We start from the raw sequence: 21,170 nt of genomic DNA on the forward strand, positions 1-21,170 counted from the left end.
ATTATTATTATTATTATTATTATTATTATTATTATTATTATTAAATCAAGAGTTATGCCAGCTCAGGCTCTCAATCAAAATGAGAGTTAAATTTTCAGGCATGAAAAAAAAAGCAATATTTATAACAGCTTTGTCTCATGTTTTAGGCTCTCACCTGCTGCAAAATGCAACTATGGGCTCAACAGTTTCAACATCAACTTCCGCATCTTCTTCTTCCTTCTCCGTATGCTGTGGGGGGCTCGCATCTTCATCTTCTAGGTCAAACTCACTCTCACGTTCTTCGTATTCCACATTCTCGTCCAATTCCTTGAAGTCAGGTGCAAACGCACTCCAGTTTTCCTGTTGTTGTTTTTTAAGAGAAGAAAAAACGGAAACAAAGTTCCACAACAGCCATTTCTGCCCAGAATCAGGGTAAGAGTTTAAATTACCACATTGATTCTTGGAAACAGTTTCAATGACTCAGTTCAAAACTAAAGAGGCACTCACCACTTGCGGCTGTGCCCAGATAGACACGACTCCGCTGGATATAGACGCTATAATAGGACGCACAGGATGCCACTGAAACAAAGAGAAGAAAATAACTGAGAATTACAAAATCAAGAAGTCTGCTTAGAAATAGTAGCGCTGTTCTTGCAATTTCATGACATCAACCCTTGAATGGCAGATGCGAGCCACAGAGATGCATGAAAAGATTGCATCCATTCATTTAGTCCTAGTTGCGACAGTGATGACAACTCCACGCAGAGCCAACTATTGACAGGTGTCTGTAACTTTCACTTCCCCTTGCACTGAGGTGATGGCATGAGTCCTCGACCTTGGAACTGCACTGCTCAGTAGCCCATAGCGCTCAGCACCAAAAGCTACTTTATTTCACTAATCGAAAAGTTTAGCAAGAAAAGTTCTGTAACCCTGAATACTTGTTTCTGCATACATAAAATGTACACTCAAGACATTTTGTTCTCACATTTTTTGACTGAATATACTTAATTTTGTTTTGCAAACTTTTTTTGCCCATTCTTAAAAATTTGGTAATTCAAAACTGGTTTTCTTTATAAGCAATTTTGTTTTTATCCTGTCTTTTTTCCTTTATGTCATTAAAACATGGCTGTACTAGCTACACTAGGATTTGATGCAACACAGCAAAAAATTTTTGTTAATGGCTGAATTTTTATGTACACAACTTCAAAATTACCTGTTTTCATATAGTAAGGAAAGAGTTAAACACTCTGCAGAATTAATTTATCAGATTGCTATATATAGCATAAGATGTGTTTAAGACTATAAATACATGCTTGAAAGTATTTTGTTTTACTTGCTAACTTTTTAGACATACAACTGGCCTTTAACTGTAAGAACAGATTTCCTGCCCAAATGAACAGCCACTCTATATCCTGAAGTCATTCAAGCTGCTCCAACAACTCTGAAAATTGCTCCAAATATAAACAATGCCACTGCTTGCATGCAGCATTAAAATACGGTCATGCCCCGTTAATATGACGCCCGTTAATATGGACGACTCGAATTATGGACAATATTTTTGAAGACCAAACTTTTTCAATGTATTTGCGCCTCACTACAGTGGAAGCTCGCAGTGTGGACAAAGGAGAAATGCGCAGATACCATTGGGGTCCGTGTAATTTTGTCGCATTAATGTGGACAGAAATGAGAACCAATTCTCTACTTCCCCGCCCAAAATGTGTAATTTCTGCATGTTGAGTATATTTTTGCAATTTTGCAACACATTCAGCAAGAACAAATCACTAAGTAACGCCCCTTTTTTTTCTGCTTTCATGCGTACAGAGCAAAGTTGCCCAGCTAGCCCATGCACATTAGCATTTTTCGTATTGCATGAATGGCCGAGAACAAAATTCTCTTGGCAGCTTGTGCAAAGTAGAAAGCCAAATAAAAGCAATGTTACATCATGTAGCGGCCGTTCATGAAATGTGAACAGTTGTAATAGAAACTGTCATTTATCCATAGACGTCATAAAGCAATACCTATACTGCTAGACGCTTCAAGATACACTACTTTATTTCAAGCATAAAGGTGACCGAGATAATGGGCTTGTATAGTTTCTCATGTTATGACTGGATTCAACTTCAGTGCCCACCACTATCAACAGAAGCGGACAGTAATTATACCTTGTTTTTAACATTTTTGTTAGCGATACATTATGGACAGTTTTGATTGGGAACCAAAGTGTCCATATTAACGAGGCACGACTGTATCTCAATACACACTTTAAAAGCTGACTTACACACGGCAGAAAGACCAAGGGGCATACGTCTTACAAGCCAACTTCAACAACAATGAGCAAACTTTAAAAACATAAGACTGCAATTCCAGTCGGAGAGGAAATGAGGAGAAAAAAAGAGAACTGTGCACGCAGAAAGTGGGAAGAAAAATGCTCTAAGTGCTAGTTATTATGCCCTTCAAGAAGATTGAAAAAAAGAAAAAAGAACAAGGTGCCGGCTGCAACTGAATGCTTTTCTCCAGGTTTTCCAACCTCACTTCCGACTGCTATTACTGAATGAAAAGTGAAATGTTCAGCATGTACTGAAGACATTTGTTTGGCCACAATAGCCCAAAGTCGTAGGAAAGCTTCTACCCAAGCTGAGCAATGCATTGATGACAATAAAAAATTTGGTCGTGCGAGTATTTCAAATTCCCCCTTGCTTCTATGAGCACCGGTGCAGTTTTCTGAGAATGCTTACTTCATAGTCTGGCACAGGACATCAATTAACAGCACTTGCTTAGTATCAGCATGGAAGATTAATCAGTGCAAAGTGATTTGGTGCTAATAGGCAAAAGGAGAAACAAGCCATGCATTGTACAAATTGCATTTTTTAGGCGCAAGATTATTATTGCATGCCTTCCATTTAGTTGCCCCCGGTTTAAGCTTTCAAAGTACCGTATAAACCGGAATATAGGCCGAGATTTTTTCTCAAAAAAACTAAGCTAAAGTCACCCTTCGTCTTATATAGCTGTCTTTAGCAGAATTTGAGGCACAATCTGGCAACAAGTGGCACGCCTGCTCATGAACGGACACCCAAAACCGTATCGACATCCTGCAGTTGCTGGCTTTTTTTTCCGTCCCAAGCATATTTATCTTCGCGTGCACTCTTTTATTCGACCTATGAGGGTATAAAATGCCTCTTTAGAAATGAATAACAACATGTGGATGCAGCCTACAGTGGCTTTCCGGAAAGGTGATGTTCGCCGTAGCGAACGACAACATGGCCGCTCTCTCAGCGACAGTTCGGCGGTTTGGCGAGTGGTAAAGTGGACGAGATCAGCTGTTCGCATGATGCAGCCATTCAGGAAAGCTGCGTAAGCAACACGCTTGATGGAACTAGATGACACCTTCTGGGAGATGGCAAGCAGCTAAGAGTCGTCTTCCGGAGACTCTGCTGAAAGTTTGGAGTGAGATCGTAGCTCCAGTGATGCAGAGAGACGGCCAATGTAAATATATGCGCTCCTCTATCTTTTTTTTTTCTTGATTTTATTGTTTTTCTTTTTTCTTTTTCACTTCAAGGTAAGGGGGTCAACATATATTCCCACTCAACCTATAATACGGTTTACACGGTATTCAACCACAGTTCCAAATTTTTATGGCCCAGTCAATAAAAACCATCAGAGCCAACCAACAGCAACACATTTTCATACCGAACAATGACACATAGAAACAATAATTTGACTCAGGTAAGTAAGTGCACATATACATTATAGATGCGTCACATAGAAGAGCTACCTTAATCCACTATAAACAAATAATGAGAACAAGCCCTCAAAAGTCAAAATTCAAAAACATTTTGGTGGAGGCTATAGCAAAGAGCCAAGTTGAACCCTTTTCTCTAGCCTCCATGTTTCTCGCTCATTACCGGTATGATATGGCTTTTGTATACGTTCCTCGTGAGAGATGCTGGTAAGTTTCCATTCATGATCTAGAAGTACCTTCCAGGTGCTCTCTGCCCCTTATTATTGTAGTCGTTTCACTCTCGTGGTCCCGATCTGTGGTCACTGCAAGCCCTGGGTAAATGTCTTACCTTACCAGTTCCAGTACTTTACTGTCAGTTTGTTTCTCCACTTATTAATTTTAGAATCACCGTACTGTTTTGCCTGTCTAGGTCAGATCGTTATCATATCTACTCGATGCTATGCACCCCGTGTTATGTGATCGCAACGTCGAAAATTGAGGGGGAAGGAGGGGGGGGGGGGGGGTGCTTAGATTTAAAGAAAATCTAAAATTTGCTGAAGAGCCTTCTTTGAAGGGTATCTGATGCTTTCTTTCTTGAGTAGTATCCAACTATAAATATAACTCTTCTAAGTGAGTGGTGAACAGCACTGGAGAGTTGTGTCTCCCTGCTTAACACCCTTTCTTATTTAAAAATTATCGCTTTCTTTGTGGAGGACTATGGTGGCTGTACAGCCACAGTAGACACGTATCTTCCTGAGCTTTTACATTTTGCTCTTCTATACACCCTGGTTCCATAATGCCTGCATAACTGCCATAGTTTTTTGAATAAGTAAAACAGTTTCTTATAATCCATGATTGTTACATTGAAACCCCCCATTAATAGGGTATACTGTGTTTTTACTTTACACGCTGCCGATTCCATGTGTTCACAGAAGCTTTTGACCGTAGTCAAGATGGCCAGATGTATGTCCATTGGCCTTTTTTGTTTTGCACCCCTTATTAAGCTTATGATAACCGCGACCCCTTCTTTAATGCTACAGAATTTTTCTATGTTGCCAGCTGCATATCCTTATTTTACTAGGGACATAGCTCTCACCTGTCCACTAAACCAGATAGCATAGAGTGTGCCCATCCTTTAGCACTGTACATGTTTCCATCCTGCTAATCCACTAAACCTATGATATCGCATTTAATGCCTGCAAGATCCTCAAACAGCACTGCTAGACTAGTCTCACTGCATAAGCTGAAGCATTAAATGTTGCCTGGTTATGCAATTACATCAATATTCAGATATTTTGTGTTAATTCGTCGACAGACGGGCGGCCTCAAAGTTCGAAACATAGTCCCCTGGCACAGCCCTACTGCACTAGACAAGCATAGCAGGGGTGGAAAAAAGTTGGCTGGAAGAATATTGGCGAGGATAGCTTAAGCACAGGACGGGCTAACTGGAGAAATATGGAAGAGGCATTTGCCCTACAGTGGGGGGGGCGTTAAGGCTGATAATGATGGTGATAGCGACCGACCTATGTGTACAGTTAGACATCAATTTGTGAGGCACAGGGCACCTCAACTACCAGTGAGGATAAGCAACTCAACCACTGCACGTCTCATAAAAGTGAACTCACCACAACATCGAGTAGCAGTTCCCCCTTTGTACCGTGCAGGATCTTAACCAGGTTCCCGATGCTCTTCTCCCAGATGTAGAGCGCATGCTGTCTCGCAGAACCAGCACAAATGTATTCCCCGTCTCCCGAGAAGCAGCACTTCTTCCACATGGTCCTGAAATGCAAGTGTAAAAATGCCGTTCTTCATGTCCCAAAGCAAATACATATACAGTAATAAATAATGGCGGCAGGTACTGTTGGTAAGTTCCCGGTTCATACGATTGCCCTCTTAATGCACTCAAAATCGCGGGTGGTAAAACATTTCCCATAAAGTTACACTACTTTTCTCTCAGTTAATACACTATCGGATAGCACAGCTTACGGTTACTATGTTCAAAATTTCGCCAAATTGTGTTCTTATAATACGTTTTGCGATCAATCGGACGTGTGTTAACAAGCGCTCGCATAATAAAAAACTGATCAGCAGCGCTCACCCACCATAGTTGCTCTTTTGCAGTGCTTAGGTGCAAAGGGGCGAAACATTAGAGAAGGCCATCGAGCCAACATACCCGGTCCCGCGGAAACGTACTTCATGAGGAGCAATGCGGTGGGTTCTTTGTGGTGCCTTAGGAACACAGGAGGGAACCATTTAATGACTACAACTATTCGTCTGAATACGAGTGGGCCGGGTCTGGGGGACTTAGCATGAGCAAAAACTCTCAAACTGTAAGCCAGTGCAATGGCTTCTCCACATGCCACTGGTGTAAGGGGGCGAAGCATCCGGAAGCAACCAAGGAAGCGATCCTGGCTCATCATTACCTTCTTACGAACCAGATTTGTTACTAAAACCCTTTTCTGCACTTACGACAACGCAAATGCGGACTGAATTCTGCGAGAGCTAAAAACAGGAGCTATGCAAACTGGATGTCTATAAATGCTCACTACACTTCATGCAATAAATGTCTCAACTCTAACCGCCTTTGTACGTCATTCAGCAGTTAAATTTTTCATTATCAGAAAGTTCTGATCATACATTTTCCCGGATAATACATTTTCCCCGCCCATTTTTAAAGGATGTATAAACCAGGTTTTACTGCATGCAGAGTGCTTCAACAAACTTGAACTAAAGCTTAAGAATGATGCTGCAGTACTGTTGCTAGTAGTTTATTTTTATTTACCTAATTAAAGCTCGAAGATGGCCAAAAACATGTTCCAACTTACATGGAACTTGAACTAGGTGAGCAATTTTAACAAAGCTCATGCTGACGAGATCAAAATGGCAGAACAACCATAATAGAAGTTCAAATTAAACAAGTTCAAATTAACTGGACTTCACCGTAGTTAAGGTTGCTAAAGAAAAAAACAGCTAAAGATACATCAAAGAATAAAAAAGACTGTTTCAAACCATTTAGAAAAGATCCAGTTTTACAATAGCACTATGCACAGTTTATTTTTTCACACACTGTGAAGTAGAGAAAGGAATGAGGCTAAGGAAGCCTTCAAAAATCATTGTGCACACAGCATATGCGCTCTGCTATAACAGGCTGCTGGTACACGGTGAGAATGTAAACATAAACAACACAGGAAAGGCTGTCATGAGCTATTATGTGTGTTTAATCAATAAGAAATGATAAAAATGTTGCAAATACTAACAGTACAAACAAAACTTCTTTGCTGCATAGCCAAGGCATGCTATGCTACAAGGAATGTACCAAAAATTACACCTGTGCAAACAGTAAAATTTTTGGTGTGAAGCACATTCAGTTATTTAAAGCTGAGTGCAAATCAAACTGAATATTATTCAAATACTGCCAATTTATAGATCAAAGATTAAATATCCTGCAAAATATGACCAAAGAAAAAAAGATGCATATATGAGGTGTGCAAATATTTAGGTGTGTAGTGAATACGAGTAATAAATATTATTGCAAACAAATCTTGTTTCCACCCATCACAGAACTGCATCTGTAATGCCTATGAGGCATTAAATAAGGGAGCAGAAACTATGTACTAATAGTAATAGCAATACACCTTATTTTGTGGGCTAACACCCTGTTTACAATTCTTCGGACGATTACTGTCAGTGAAAAAAAAAAAGTCCAACTTTGACTTAATGCATGCAAAGAAAAAGGATTTTACTGAATGCTGCCATAAAGCACTGTAAGGTAGACACCTCCTTACCGGAGGAGTGATGTCAGTAGTCAATGAACTGCCAGGCAAGGCACTGCTGGCAGAACGCAAACAGACGACTCGCGAAACGAACACAAAAGTGGTAACCTCAGCCGCAACGCAGGTGGGACCATTCCTTCCATACTTCTCCGCAGCTAGCGAGGACAAAGCGCCGGTGATCGTATACTATCGGAAACTCAGAGTTCTCGATGATATGTAACCTGCTTAGCCCTCGCATATCAGTTTTAGCAGACTTCAATCCCTATGATAGGTCTCAGCCGTTGAAGTGTCACAGACCACGAATGCACGAAAACAAAACCCTGTCATTACCTGCTTGCCCCGCCGCGGTGGTGCAGTGATAAGACGCCAGACTACTCTGCCGGAGTACCCGGGTTTGATCCTGACTGCCAGCGGCGGCATTTCGATGGCGGTGAAACGAAGAGGAGCCCGTGTGCTGAGTGATGTCAGCGCACATTAAGGACCCCCAGGTGGTCGAAATTACTCCGAACCTTCCACTACGGCTCCACCTTCTTTCTTTCACTCCCACCTTCCTCCTTTCCCTTACAGCGCGGTTCAGGTGTTCACAGAAACAAGTGTGGCAGATACTCCTTTCCTTTCCTGTGAACCAATTATTATTATTACCTGCCCTTGTGCATGCGCTACACTGTACACGACGTGGTCAAAAAGGCTGGCTTCCAGTATGATGCTTCTGCTATGCATTCTTTCTTTTTTTAACACTGTGACCAGAGGTGCACAGTTTCCAGACATTATATGATGAAAATTGAGAACAATTAAAGCGATAACCCACAAAGCGACAGCAGCACTGCATGCAGGTCACAAATGCTGCCCTAGCTTCACAAACTGGGTTGCTTCCATGCACAAGCATATCGTGATCTAAAAGAGGAGAATCTGCCACGAGATGCTGAACTTCGTTTTCTGGCCCAGCAGCCACAAGTGACCACAAGGTGGTGGCTCATGATAGACTCTGGCAAATTACGTGCGGGCTTTTGCTGCAAGCTGGCAGCCGTTCTTATATGAAAAAAGAGCAAGTTAGCTTTTGTGAGAATTGAAAAATGCTGTCATTTCGAAATGTCCAGTTCAGATAGACTAGAAATTCGTGATTTCTGGGCATGTGGATGTTCGAATAGCTTGAACAGTGGAAGTGTGGTGCGAATTAAATAGTAAGCTACTCAAACTTTTTAAACTTTCAAATGTTCGCCCACCTTTGAAGAAAAAAAAAAATATGAGACACTTTGGTGACTAAAGTAGTGAAAGGTGAAAGCCTGAGTGCCGCATTCTGTCACGCATTTGTTGTGAATGTGGCGGTGAATGATGCTTCGAGTAAAGAGGGTGACCACTGTTTCACATTCCTCCCTTCCTTTACGACGCAGTACATGTGTCCGCGGAGAATTGTGACAGATACTGCGCCTTTTCTATCCTGTAAATCAAGTCCAAACGCCGCTGATGCCTGCTGTACTAAAGCCTCCTAGACATCTGGGTCTGCTTCTGTTTGCTGTGTGGTGTGGCATTCAAGGAAGCGGCAAATGAAGAGGCGCATGGACGCCTGGATCGGACGCCCGGTGGGGTCAGTTTCGTATAAGCATGAATCGCCTTGTGTACATCGTGACCTGCCGTGATGGTACATTGCGCACCCCTTGTCGAACACAACCAGCATTTCATTGACCCACCAGCATTAAAGTTCACCGGCGTTCTATAATTCGTCTACAAGAAAGGAAAGGCGCAGTATCTGTCACTCGCGGAATCCCGCTGTCATTCTCACTGTAGACAAGGGGAATAGTAAAGACCGTTTCACGATCCGGGGCGCGGCGCAGTGGTACAGCGCTGAGCTGGAGATCCAGGGGATGGAGGTTCGATTCCCCAGCGGAAAACAACATTTATTAATTTATTTTTTAAGTGTCGATTCAATGGTGATTGGGCATAAAACTTCTGGTTGGTCGCTTCGAATTTGGCGGCTGGTGACGTCTGTCGACCAATCAGGTGCGCCGCTCGCTCGAACAGCTTTTGTCAACAACAGTAAGAGCCATTAAAGGCTTTCGCCTCAATATCGGCCTGGACCCCTACTTTCGATTTGAAAGACGCGCAATGAAAATCTTCTTTGATGAAGTATTAAAAGCTCAAGCCTAAATGCAGCAGACTCTTGATAATTCAAACTTAGCTAAACTGAAGTTGCAATTTTTCTCTGAAAAGGTTTCCAATGATTTGAGCTCTGCGCAAGATCCCACTTGTCTCCAAAAACAATCTCAACCTCTGCATATATTTTTAAAATTTAAATTGCTTTCGAATTCTAGTTATTGGAGTCTATCGTTATCAGAAGCAGCAGTAGGCAGCTGGATTGTACATCCACTGAAGAGAGGCCCCTCTTCACCAGTTACTAACCACCCTAACCAGCAAAAAATCATAACCTCATCTCTCCTGCAACTTTCGGGCACCCTCAGCTACTTTTTCTTCACTTGTAAACCGCCCTTTTATTCTGACCATCAGTTATCTGTTTGCTGCATTACATGTGTCAATCAGTTTCATCATATGTTCCGCTATGACACTGCCAACTCAAGCTTGTTCTCTAATTTATACTGCTCACTTTCTCTGGGAATTAATTTTACCTTTATCACTTTCTGAAAAAACAGCTTACTGCCATTTCCTTAGTGTACGAATAAAGTAGAAATCCACAGCAAGTTACTCAGACCAGTAGGCCTATTGACTACATCAGTTATTGGTGATGGCATGGCTCTGATGGTGCTGTCGAATAAATAAATGGCCACTTATTGAACGTTATAGTGATGGTTTACACAAGAAACACTCTGGAATATCCTCTACTTTACTCTTACCATTTCTTTGGCCATAATTACTTATTTTCGGTTACCACACTTTATGTTATCAAATTTTCAATGTCATCTTGTGGTAGTACACCCCCTTGTGAATATAATCAGCAAAGCAGCTGTGAATATAATGAAAGTTTGATTAAACGTGAAATCCACAATGTTGTGCGACCAGTGCGTAGTCATCCATGGCTTCAACGTCATTTTAAGAGGAAGTCCAGGAAAGCACAGCAAAACTGAAGCACAGAAGAACCATCCATACAGTGCCTTCGCTTTTTGCCACCGCTGCTTTATTTGTGTTGTCCAGTATTGAAAACGTTCATCCTTTTCTTCTCTTTTTTACACCACACTGCATTTTTATTCCTTTCTCAATGGCTCATGCTGCCTTCTTCCTATGCTCACAGCCAGCTCTTTCCCCCGTGCTCGCCGTGCAATTAGCCTAACAAACCCCAAAGCCAATACAAAGTTCATTTTTCCTCGCAATTGACAAGCTTTGTAGCTAAGCCATTTATAAGAGCACATCTTTAGTACCAATCGGCCCCCGAATGTTGGCCGCGTGATCCTATACTGCACGTGCTGCAATGGCCATTTTCTCTTTACTATAACCATTTCCTATTAAAGATGTCTTTTCTATGAACAAAAAAATAAAATTTGGAGGACGCTTAAGCTTCGCCTTCAAGAGTGGAACGCGATAGCGTTATTGCACCTCGTCGAGAAAACTTATTAAATGCGAGGGTATTGGGGCATCCTCGCACCGGTACCCGCGCGGCCCGAAGGGGAGAAGCGGGTGAGCGAAGATAGTGATCTAAAGAAAAGAAAGACGCTTGATTCTACATCCTGTGAGGGTGCACGGCGAAACGTCTGGGGCGAGTGGCGCACCACGTGTCGGGGCAGCGCCGCACATTGCGAGGAGGGGTTCTTGTGTGTTTGCCGCAAGATGGCTCTGCATGTGCGCAGAGCACAGAAGAAATGTAGTGGAAACGTACTTCGCTACTCGTGTAACTGCGACTTCTGTAAGTAACATGTTCATAATTACCGATATACACCGCAGTATAACGTTCTACGGCACGTTTCTAAGGCAACACCGCAATCACTAGAAGCGCTTTTGTACCGCTTTCAAGCATCGAAAGGACACTTAAAAAAGACCTGCCATTGACGCCACGTGGAATTCGGTACTTGACAACTATTAATGATGATTTTCAGTATGACCTCATCATGCTACTGGGCCTTCACAGTATTTGAAGGAGTAGGATGGCTTATAGACACTGTGATGTCGATGCACGATCTGTATGTGATTATTTTGTTGAACAAGTGTATAAACTAAAAGAAATTTTGAAGCAGCAAGACGCTGCGGAGGAGGTCTTGAGTCTGATGGGCGAACTTGTGGTAATGAAAGTCCATTAGACACGGTTGTCAGCCAAGGGGCATCGCAATCACGATCTTTTACTGATGTATTTGTACCAATTCATGCAATAAAGAAAAAAAACACTCGTGGCTGAGTGGTAGCGTGTCCGTCTCACACTCCGGAGACCCTGGCTCGATTCCCACCCAGCCCATCTTGGAAGTTGCTTTTTATTTATGAAGTGCATGCCGGGATTTATCGCTCACGGCCAACGCCGCCGATGACACCGGCTTTTCTGCGGCACGAGCTCCTTAACGCTACCGCGTTAAAAAATGTACAGTTGTCTGCAGAAGGCAAATGGGACTGCAGTTTCACTTTGTGTACTCCGGCTGTGCGTATTAAGTTCTTTGTATGCCTCAAAGTTTCGGCTTCACAGATGTGCTCTTGAATTGGCCATAATACTGCTTTATTTCTAACTTTTTGCGCCTCTATCTGTGCTAAGCTGGGCGTGATAAAGGACAAACGAGGCAAGGACCTCACTGAAGCCTCAGAGATAAAGAAGAGGTGGCAGGAATACACAGAAGAACTGTACAAGAAGGACCCGGATGTGCAAACCCAACTTAAGACGGTTGTCATTACTGATCTCGAGCCGGGCATCCTGAAGAGTGAAGTTGAAGGGGCCTTAGCTAGCCTTGCTAAGAACAAAGCAAGCGGAATTGATGGTATTCCAGCTGAGTTGCTTCAAAACCTCAACCACGACGCTGTTAACACTCTGCATACATTATGTCAGAAGATTTGGACAACCCTGCAGTGGCCACAGGATTGGAGGAGGTCAGTTTACATCCCCATTCCAAAGAAAGGCAGTGCCAAAGATTGTTCCAACTACCGCACGATCGCGCTTATTTCGCATGCTAGCAAGGTGATGTTGAAAATCCTCCAAGGTAGGCTGCTGCAGTATGTGGATCGGGAGCTTCCGGACGTGCAAGCTGGGTTTCGCAAGGGCAGAGGAACTAGAGACCAAATTGGCAACCTTCGCTGGATCATGGAAAAAGCAAGAGAGTTCCAGAAACCCATTTACTTCTGCTTTATTGATTATGCGAAAGCGTTTGACTGCATAGATCACAGCAGATTGTGGCAAGCTCTCCAAGAGATGGGAGTTCCAATTCACCTCATCTGTCTCCTCAGGAACTTGTATGAAGGGCAAGAGGCCACAGTCAGAACTGGGCATGGTCTTACTGATTGGTTTCCGATTGAGAAAGGGGTGAGGCAAGGCTGCATACTGTCGCCCTGCCTATTTAACCTATATGCAGAGTGCATCATGAGGAAGGCCGGTCTGGACGAGTCTTCAGCTGGAGTGAAGATTGCTGGAAAACGTATCAACAACCTTAGATATGCGGATGATACCACTTTAATGGCAGAAAGTGAAGTGGAACTCAAGAGACTTCTGATGCGCGTACAAGAAGAGAGTGAGAAGTTTGGGCTTAAACTGAACATTAAAAAGACAAAGATCATGGCGTCTTGCCCTATCAAGTCCTGGAGCATCAATGGACAAGAAGTGGAAGCTGTGACAGATTTTCTGTTCTTGGGCTCCAAGATTACCTCGGAAGGAGACTGCAGCCATGAAATTAGGAGACGCTTGCTTCTGGGAAAGAGAGCAATGGTTAGCCTTGACCGCCTAGTAAAGAGCAGAGACATTAGTCTGCCAACCAAGATCCGTATAACTCGTGCTATGGTCTTTCCAGTTGTGATGTATGGATGCGAGAGTTGGACTGTGAAAAAGGCTGACCGCCGAAGAATTGACGCGTTTGAATTGTGGTGCTGGCGAAGACTCTTGAGAGTTCCTTGGACTGCCAGAAGATCAAATCAGTCCATATTGTCGACCATAAACCCTGACTGCTCATTGGAGGGTCAAATTCTAAAGTTAAAGCTCAGCTACTTTGGTCATCTGATGAGAAGAGAGAAGTCGCTGGAGAAAGATTTGATGTTGGGAAAGGTTGAGGGTCGCCGGAGAAGGGGTAGGCAGCGAACGCGATGGTTAGATGGCATCCTCGATGGACTGCAGATGAAGTTATGTGACGTTAAGAAGATAGTGAGAGACCGGAAAGCGTGGCGTGACATGGTCCATACGGTCACGAAGAGTCGGACACGACTGAACGCCTGAACTGAATAGTGATGAAAGGATTTAGAACACAAGAAAAGAAGGTGACGAATGTGTTGATGTCTTGAAATTTCTTTGCACTGAAAGTAGCGGGCAGCAAGAACATTCCACAACGAAAAAAAATTGAAGCTATAATAAGAAAATCTGTTCGCCGTGACAGACAATGCCTGGAAATCCATAGTTAACACAGCCTCCAAAGTTCCACAGAAAATTCCACAAAGTTCCACAATGTTCCTCAGCAGATGTTTTCAGCAGGACGGTACTCACTTGTTCACCAAGTCTTGTAATTTTTGCAATGGGTCAGGTTCGCCATCCCGACCAAAGGACATCACTTCACTCGCACTGTAGACTCGTATTATCCGGTCAGCCGTGTTCACCAAGAAACAGCTGGACAGAATCAAACTGCCTGTCACTGCACGCTGTATACATAAGGACTAACAAGAAATACAAAACAGCACTGAACACGCAAGAAAAAAAATTAAAAAGCTGCAACATACTCGCCCCGCCTAGCAAATTCAATTGACTTGATTGCTGTGGTGTTTGATGTTCCTGTGGTGACTCTAAATGATGCCTTCATAGCGAGGTCCGGAACTGAAACAACAAGTATCTGAAATAGAAGAGCAAATCACTAATGCATAACAACCATGTTATCGATGCTTACCATCCATATATTGCATGCAGTCACCAGATCAGCAAACTGCATGAGGCTCATAGACTTAAGGTATCAAGGCCCTTCAAGTATGAAACTGCAATTATCTTGTTTTAATTAAATAAGGACAAGATGAGGGCGCATGGGAAGTACTCGCAAATTATGACTAGCAGCTTATCGGTATCGCTCAAGAGGAAAGTATATAATACAGCTGCATCTTGCCCGAAGAGGCACATTATTATTTTGGGGCAGCCTCACCATACTATATCTACTCACCTTTGAGGCTGAAACGTGGAGTCTAACGAAAAAGTTCTACTTGAGGACAATGCAGTAAGTTATGGAACGAAAATAGTAGACGTAACATTAAGAGATCGGAAGCATGCAGAGTGGGCCAAAAAAATAACTCGGGTTAATGATATTCTAGTGGAAATCAAGAAGAAATGGGCATGGGCAAGGAATGTAGTTGAAGAGATGATAACTAATGGTCCCTAAGGGTAACAAATTGGATTCCAGGGAATGAAAGCATAAAAGAAGGCAGCAGAAAGTCAGGTGGTTTTGGTTTGGTTTGTGGGGTCATTCATCATCATTTCATCATTATCAGCTTGACTATACCCACTGCAGGGCGAAGGCCTCTCCCATATTTCTCCACTTAACCCGGTTCTGTGCTAGCTGCATCCACTTGACACCCACGAACTTCTTAAACTCATCCGCCCACCTAACTTTCTGCCGCCCCCTGCTACGCTTTCCTTCCCTTGGAATCCAGTTTGTTACCCTAAGCGACCATCGGTTATCCTCTCTTCGCACTACATGTCCTGCCCATGCCCATTTCTTCTTCTTAATTTCCACTAGAACGTCGGTAACTTGAGTTATTTCTCTGACCCACTCTGCACGCTTCCTATCTCTTAATGTTACCCCTACCATTTTTCGTTCCATAGCCCTCTGGGTTGTCCTCAACTTAAGTAGAACCCTCTTGGTTAGCCTCCACGTTTCAGCCCCATAGGTGAGTACAGGTAAGATGCAACTGTTGTATACTTTCCTCTTGAGTGATACCGGTAAGCTGCTAGTCATAATCTGCGAGTGCTTGCCAAATGCGCTCCATCCCAATCTTATTCTTCTTGTTATTTCGTTTTCATGGTCCGGATCTGCAGTTACTACCTGTCCTAAGTAGACATAATCGCCTACTACTTCCAGCACTTCACTACCTAATGTAAACTGCTGGTTCTTACCGAGGCTGTTGAACATTACCTTAGTCTTCTGCATATTGATTTTCAAGCCTACCTTTCTACTTTTCCTGTCTAGGTCATCAATCATATAACGTCCCAAAGCAACTCGGGCTATGAGAGACGCCGTAGTAGAAGACTCCGAAAATTTCGACCACCTAGGGTTCTTTAACGTGCACTGACATTGCACAGCACACGGGCGACTTGCTTTTCGCCTCCAACGAAAAGCGGCCGCCGAAGCCGGGATTCGATCCCGCATCCTTGGGAACAGTAGTCGAGCGCCCTAACAACTGCGCCACCCCGGAGCGGAGAAAGTCAGGTGGGTGGATAAGATTAAGCAGTCTGCAGAGGTCAAGTGAATGCAATGCACCTAACACAAGACCGGAATAATTGGAGGAACATGAAAAAGGCCTTCACCCAGCAGTGGTTATAGCCTAGAGGACAGCTGATGATGATGATGATGATTATGATGAAATAATGACAAGTCTGCACAATCTCTTAATAGCAACAAAAGCGTGACAGCTACTGAAAGAAAATGCTTACAGCATACTCGATGCACAAAAATGTCCTTCCATGGATGCTGTTTCTAGAGCCAGGATAAGATCATTGGTGAAACAGCAAAACTACTATTTTACCTTTCCTTTTGCATTCCCTGTGTAGATGTGGCCTCCTCTCCGATCAAACGAAGCAACAATGTTCAAATCAGACTGAAAATAATAAAGAATGGAGTAAGACAAATCACCAAGGTCATGGCTTCAGTTCTTTCATAAGTATTAAAAATCCTAACCTCATCATCAAGAGGGATAGTAGAATGAGCCCCGTCTACGTTGACCAGCACAGCTGCATGCTTAATCGGGCATACAAGGAATGCCTTGCTGCAAGAGAAATTCACAGGCTTTAATTACCTGCCAAGAAACTGTGCCAAAGAGCCATTCTCAGCAACACCAGTTATTACATGCGTCTGAAAAGGCAACCTGTTGCAACCACTAAGTAACAATTTACGTACTTGCGGTACTTTATGTTCACAAGAGTGCAGGCTGTTGTGTGACGACACTGTTTATAAATGAATGAATAAAGCCTTTATTTGACTGAGGGGATGGCTCTCGGCCGCTGTTTGGGTAATTAGGAAATTAGGAGGGATAGGAGTGTAGCTTCTCACTTCTTCACGGTTCTTCAAGCTGCATCTCGTTGCTTGCCATGCTGCCGATCTGCGCCTTGCAAGTCGACCTCTCTCACACTACTTGAAGCAGGCCACTCTCACTGCCATAGGTGGCAATGGCATGTTGTATTGCGGTGCTATTACTTTGTTGAGGAATATCTGTTGAGGTCGAGTGAGCCCTTCCGTATTGCCAAACACGGGAGTTGGTGTTGCTTATAAAAACACCACTGATATAAATGTGAAGGGCTACTTACTCAAATTAAGTGCTCTGATGGAACAGTGAGACTAGTTCTAAAAGAGAATAATAAAAGGAAATGGAACTAAATGTCCTGAGAGATACGAATTGCCAGCCTTTAACCCATGACATATTAATTTTAATCGCAGAGTCGATGCCAGACACCTGCTTTGCGGGAGTGTGTTTTCTGCCCGGGCCTGCTTCTCTGCCCGTTTCTACGTGAGGAGGAAACAACTTTATTCAACGCATTACTAAGTGTCAAGTAAGACAAGCTTGTCCTCTATCACCGCTGCTGTTCGTGCTTTATACTATGATAAATATTGAATGGAAGCTACAAAAAAGTAATCTGGGTTTTCACCGGTCATATAGGTTAGGCAGAAAGGTTGTAGAGCAACGTTTCCCCGGTATAGTGTGTTCAGAATGATATTGTGCTCTTAGTACAGCCAAAGGCATAATGAGGGAACGACTAAAAATATCCACATACAAACGGAGGAGGAAAAAAATTCTAGAGAGCACTTTGGACCACTAAAGTGCGATAAGACAAAAGCTTTTATAGCACGGTGGGTCATAGCCCTTCACTATGGCACCAATCCCCTCTCTCTCCCTCTCTTCTTTCACTCCCACCTTCCTCGCTTCCTTTACACAAGGTACATGTGTCCGCGGAGAATCCTGACAAATACTGCGCCTTTTCTATCCTGAAAATCAATTTTACACCCCTGTGATGCCTGCTATATTAGCGCCTCCTAAACATCTGGGTCTGCTTCTGTTTGCTGTGTGGTGCGGCATTCGAGGAAGCAGTAAATGAAAGGCGCCGCATGGACGCCTGAATCGAACGCCCGGCCAGGTGAGCTTCATCTATGCATGAATCACCTAGTCACATCATGACCTGTCGTGACGGTACATCACGCGCTCGTTCTCGAACACAGCCAGCATTTCATTGAACGCATCAAAGTTCACCGGCGTTCTATAATTCGTTTACAGGAAAGGAAAGGCGCAGTATCTCTCACTCGCAGAATCCCGCTGTCATCCTCGCAGTAGACAAGGAGAATTATGAAGAATGTTTCACGATCCGAGGTGTGCCGTAGTGGTAAAGCGCTCGCCTGGGGATCCAAGGGATGGAGGTTAGATTCCCGGTGGAGACTAGGTTTATTAATTTACTTTTAACTCTCGCTCTCGAAAGCATGACACCTCTGCTGACAACCTTCTGTCGACAACAATGAGGCATTAAAGGCTAGCGCCTTAATACAGTTGTTGCATAAACACTAAACAGCCTCTGAATGTGAAATGTCCTCTAATTTCTAGAACTGCTCATAATTGTTATTGCCAACAATTTAGGTAGGAAAGGTGGCTGAAGAAAAATTTGTAGAAAAATATTTAGAGATGCATTTATACTCAATCCCCAAGCAGTTTGCAGACGTGTGAAGCTGCACCTGTCTTACCCAATCAGCGTTGTAGGAATACTATAAATATTTCCCTGAATGTCTCAAGAATGCAAAACGTATTTTAAATTACTTAATAGGATAAACGAATAGGCAGTTGGCACTTTACAGTAGAGCTAAAATTTCAATTACTGGCTAATTTAACAGCAGAAGCGCTCCCACAGTCATTGCAATGAGGAGGCCCGCTACAAAGTCATATGTCGCTATTTACAAACACGGCCCCGTCGAATCATTTCAATACTGGTACTATTTCCTATCCAAACATAGAGCCACCAGTTACCACATGAGGCTGTGGACGAACACTTTTATCGAGCACACCCTCCTTGTTTGCTCAGGTTGCTTTAGGCTATATGCAAATGGCTCATAAAATGAAGTGTAGAGTTATATAACCCAATGCCAAATCTTTGGCAAATGAAACATAGCTACCGGGTCATGTGGTGCGTAATGGTGGTGCAGCTTGTGAAAGAGGGCAATAAAAAACACTTTTCTGTGTGATGACAGCCATGGAAGGTAGAGGCTGCATTTAATGGTAGTTATACTTACTGTGCGACTATAATTAACAAGAATAAAAAAAAGCTAATGGACCCTATGCTTTAGGCTAAATGCAAGATTATACACTGCCTGTTCAGTCAACAGGCTGTACAAACTGTTGAAGTTGCATCCCAGTAATAGATATACACAATACATGCAGCTGTCCTCATTATGAGCCTGTTTTGGCAACTCTAGTGCATTAAACTAGCGCCATTCACATCTCGTTCCCTTTTAGACCTTTCAAAAGTGGTTCCCACCTGCTTTTACTGGGTAGAAATGCAGGTGTACAGTGCCAAGCTCCATTTAACTAAGCAGATGTGGGTGAACCACAGCAAGCAGAACATGAAAAAAAAAATGATGATAATAATCATAATAAAAACCTCATACTTACTCATTTCTCGGATGAAACTGCACTTTTATTATTGGAGATGGGAACCTGTATTTGTGATCACATTCACCAGTCAAGACGTCCCAGATGCATACACTGTTGTCTGTTGATGCACTCAGGAGTTTGTGGCCACTTCGACTGAAGCTGAAAGTGACAGAGCGAATCAGACACCCTGCTTTGCTGCCAAAAAAATAAAAACCACTTCTCTGTCAGGCCACTTCATGTAAGAGGCAAAAAAATTTCATTAGCTCCGATTCATTCAGCATCTACCATTCACCCATTCTCAGCAAGATTCACAGCTATGTGAAGGCCTTTCTCTCCAACCGAACTGCAACAGTTGGGCTCGGAGACCTTCGCAGCGATAAATTCTCGACCCCAACAAAGGCACACCTCAAGGGTCTGTCATCTCGACACTACTTTTCAACGTTGCTGTGATCAGACTCCCGAGACAACTCGAGAAGATTGGAGGCATACAGCACGCCATGTACTCTGACGACTTCACAGGTCTGGGTTACCTCCGGGTTGCTCGGCCAGAAAGAAGAACAACTGCAAGCAGCAGCTATCTGCGTGGAAGAATATGTCCGTGCACGAGGCCCCACCTGCTCCACAAAAAAATCCGAACTCCTGCGAGTTCACAAAGGGAACCACAAGGAAGGGACCCTCAGTGTCTCCCTCGAAAGACAGCTATGAGACTTGGGAATGTGGCTCCAGAGCAACCAGCCATGCGGTCATACGCTCGGCCTTCTCAAGCAATCGACCACTCAGGTCGTTAGGATGATCACGCGCATGTCGCAGGAGTGGAGCGGCATGCGAGAGGGGGATACCCTGCGCCTGGTTCAGAGCCTGGTGCTCAGTCGCGTGGGCTATGCCCTCCCGTACTTCAATCTCAACAAAGGAGAAGTGGAAAGTGCAGATATCATCACCCGCAAAGCCTACAAGAACCCTGCACCTACCAATGAAAGCCTCCAACGCAAAACTACTAGCTCTTGGCATTCACAACACCTTCGAAGAGATCAAAGAAGCCCAACTAGTCACGCAGATAGCCAGGCTTCAGTAAACTCCTACAGAGCGTTCGCTTCTTAGGCGACTGGGGCTAGGCGGAACTGTGGAAATCTAGAATTGTGCTGCGAGCATAACGGACGCAATTCGCCAGACGCTAAAGGTTAGCTCCCTTCCCCGGAACATGGACCCCAACTTGCATGTGGCCCGTAGGGCAGCCCGGGCAAAGTATGTACAACAAAATCTAGCTACAAAACCCACAACAGTGTACACGGACGCAGCTCCGTATACAGGAAGCTCACATAACAGCGCAATGGCGGTAGCTATTGATTCCAACCTAAACGAATTAGCTAGCATCTCAGTCAGGGATTGCACGGTAACCGAAGGGGAGGAGCTGGCCGTTGCTCTAGCGGTGGTAGCCGGGTATCGAAGCAACACGTCCCTTACCATTCTTACAGATTTGAGAGAAGCGTGCCGTAACTACATGAACAGCCGCATAGGTGGCGCCGCGCTCAGGCTTCTTCAGAGTGCCACCCCATAAAAAGTCAGACACAACATTTACTGGGTGCCAGGACACACCGACATAGCGGGGAACGAACGCGCCGATGAGGTAGCTCGAGGGTATACGAGCCGAGCTTCCTCCCAATCGGACGATCTACCCGAGTGAGTCGGCCCTACATACTCAGACATTCTGCACTACTATAAGGGGGTATGGATCTGCTATCTGCTGCCTCATCCTGATC

The 21,170-nt window shown here is 43.8% G+C and overlaps 1 protein-coding gene across 2 annotated transcripts in view; it reads right to left on the reverse strand.

The window, feature by feature from the left end:
• Rbbp5 (retinoblastoma binding protein 5) overlaps positions 1-21,170 on the reverse strand; it is a 50,714-nt gene that overhangs the window by 22,997 nt on the left and 6,547 nt on the right. For both annotated transcript variants that reach the window (XR_014708071.1, XM_084606993.1), the window contains exons 4-11: positions 19,432-19,572; positions 16,464-16,551; positions 16,312-16,383; positions 14,305-14,414; positions 14,075-14,194; positions 5,323-5,476; positions 487-558; positions 155-339 (exon numbers count right to left, since the gene is read on the reverse strand). Coding sequence is in view for 1 of the 2 variants with exons in the window: in XM_084606993.1 (XP_084463119.1) it covers positions 155-339; positions 487-558; positions 5,323-5,476; positions 14,075-14,194; positions 14,305-14,414; positions 16,312-16,383; positions 16,464-16,551; positions 19,432-19,572 (942 nt within the window). In the remaining variant the exon portion in view is untranslated. The remainder of the gene's footprint in view (positions 1-154; positions 340-486; positions 559-5,322; positions 5,477-14,074; positions 14,195-14,304; positions 14,415-16,311; positions 16,384-16,463; positions 16,552-19,431; positions 19,573-21,170) is intronic.

This window comes from Amblyomma maculatum, chromosome 6 (genome assembly GCF_055883805.1).
Source record: "Amblyomma maculatum isolate TAMU_Amacu chromosome 6, ASM5588380v1, whole genome shotgun sequence".
NCBI classification, from domain to species: domain Eukaryota; kingdom Metazoa; phylum Arthropoda; class Arachnida; order Ixodida; family Ixodidae; genus Amblyomma; species Amblyomma maculatum.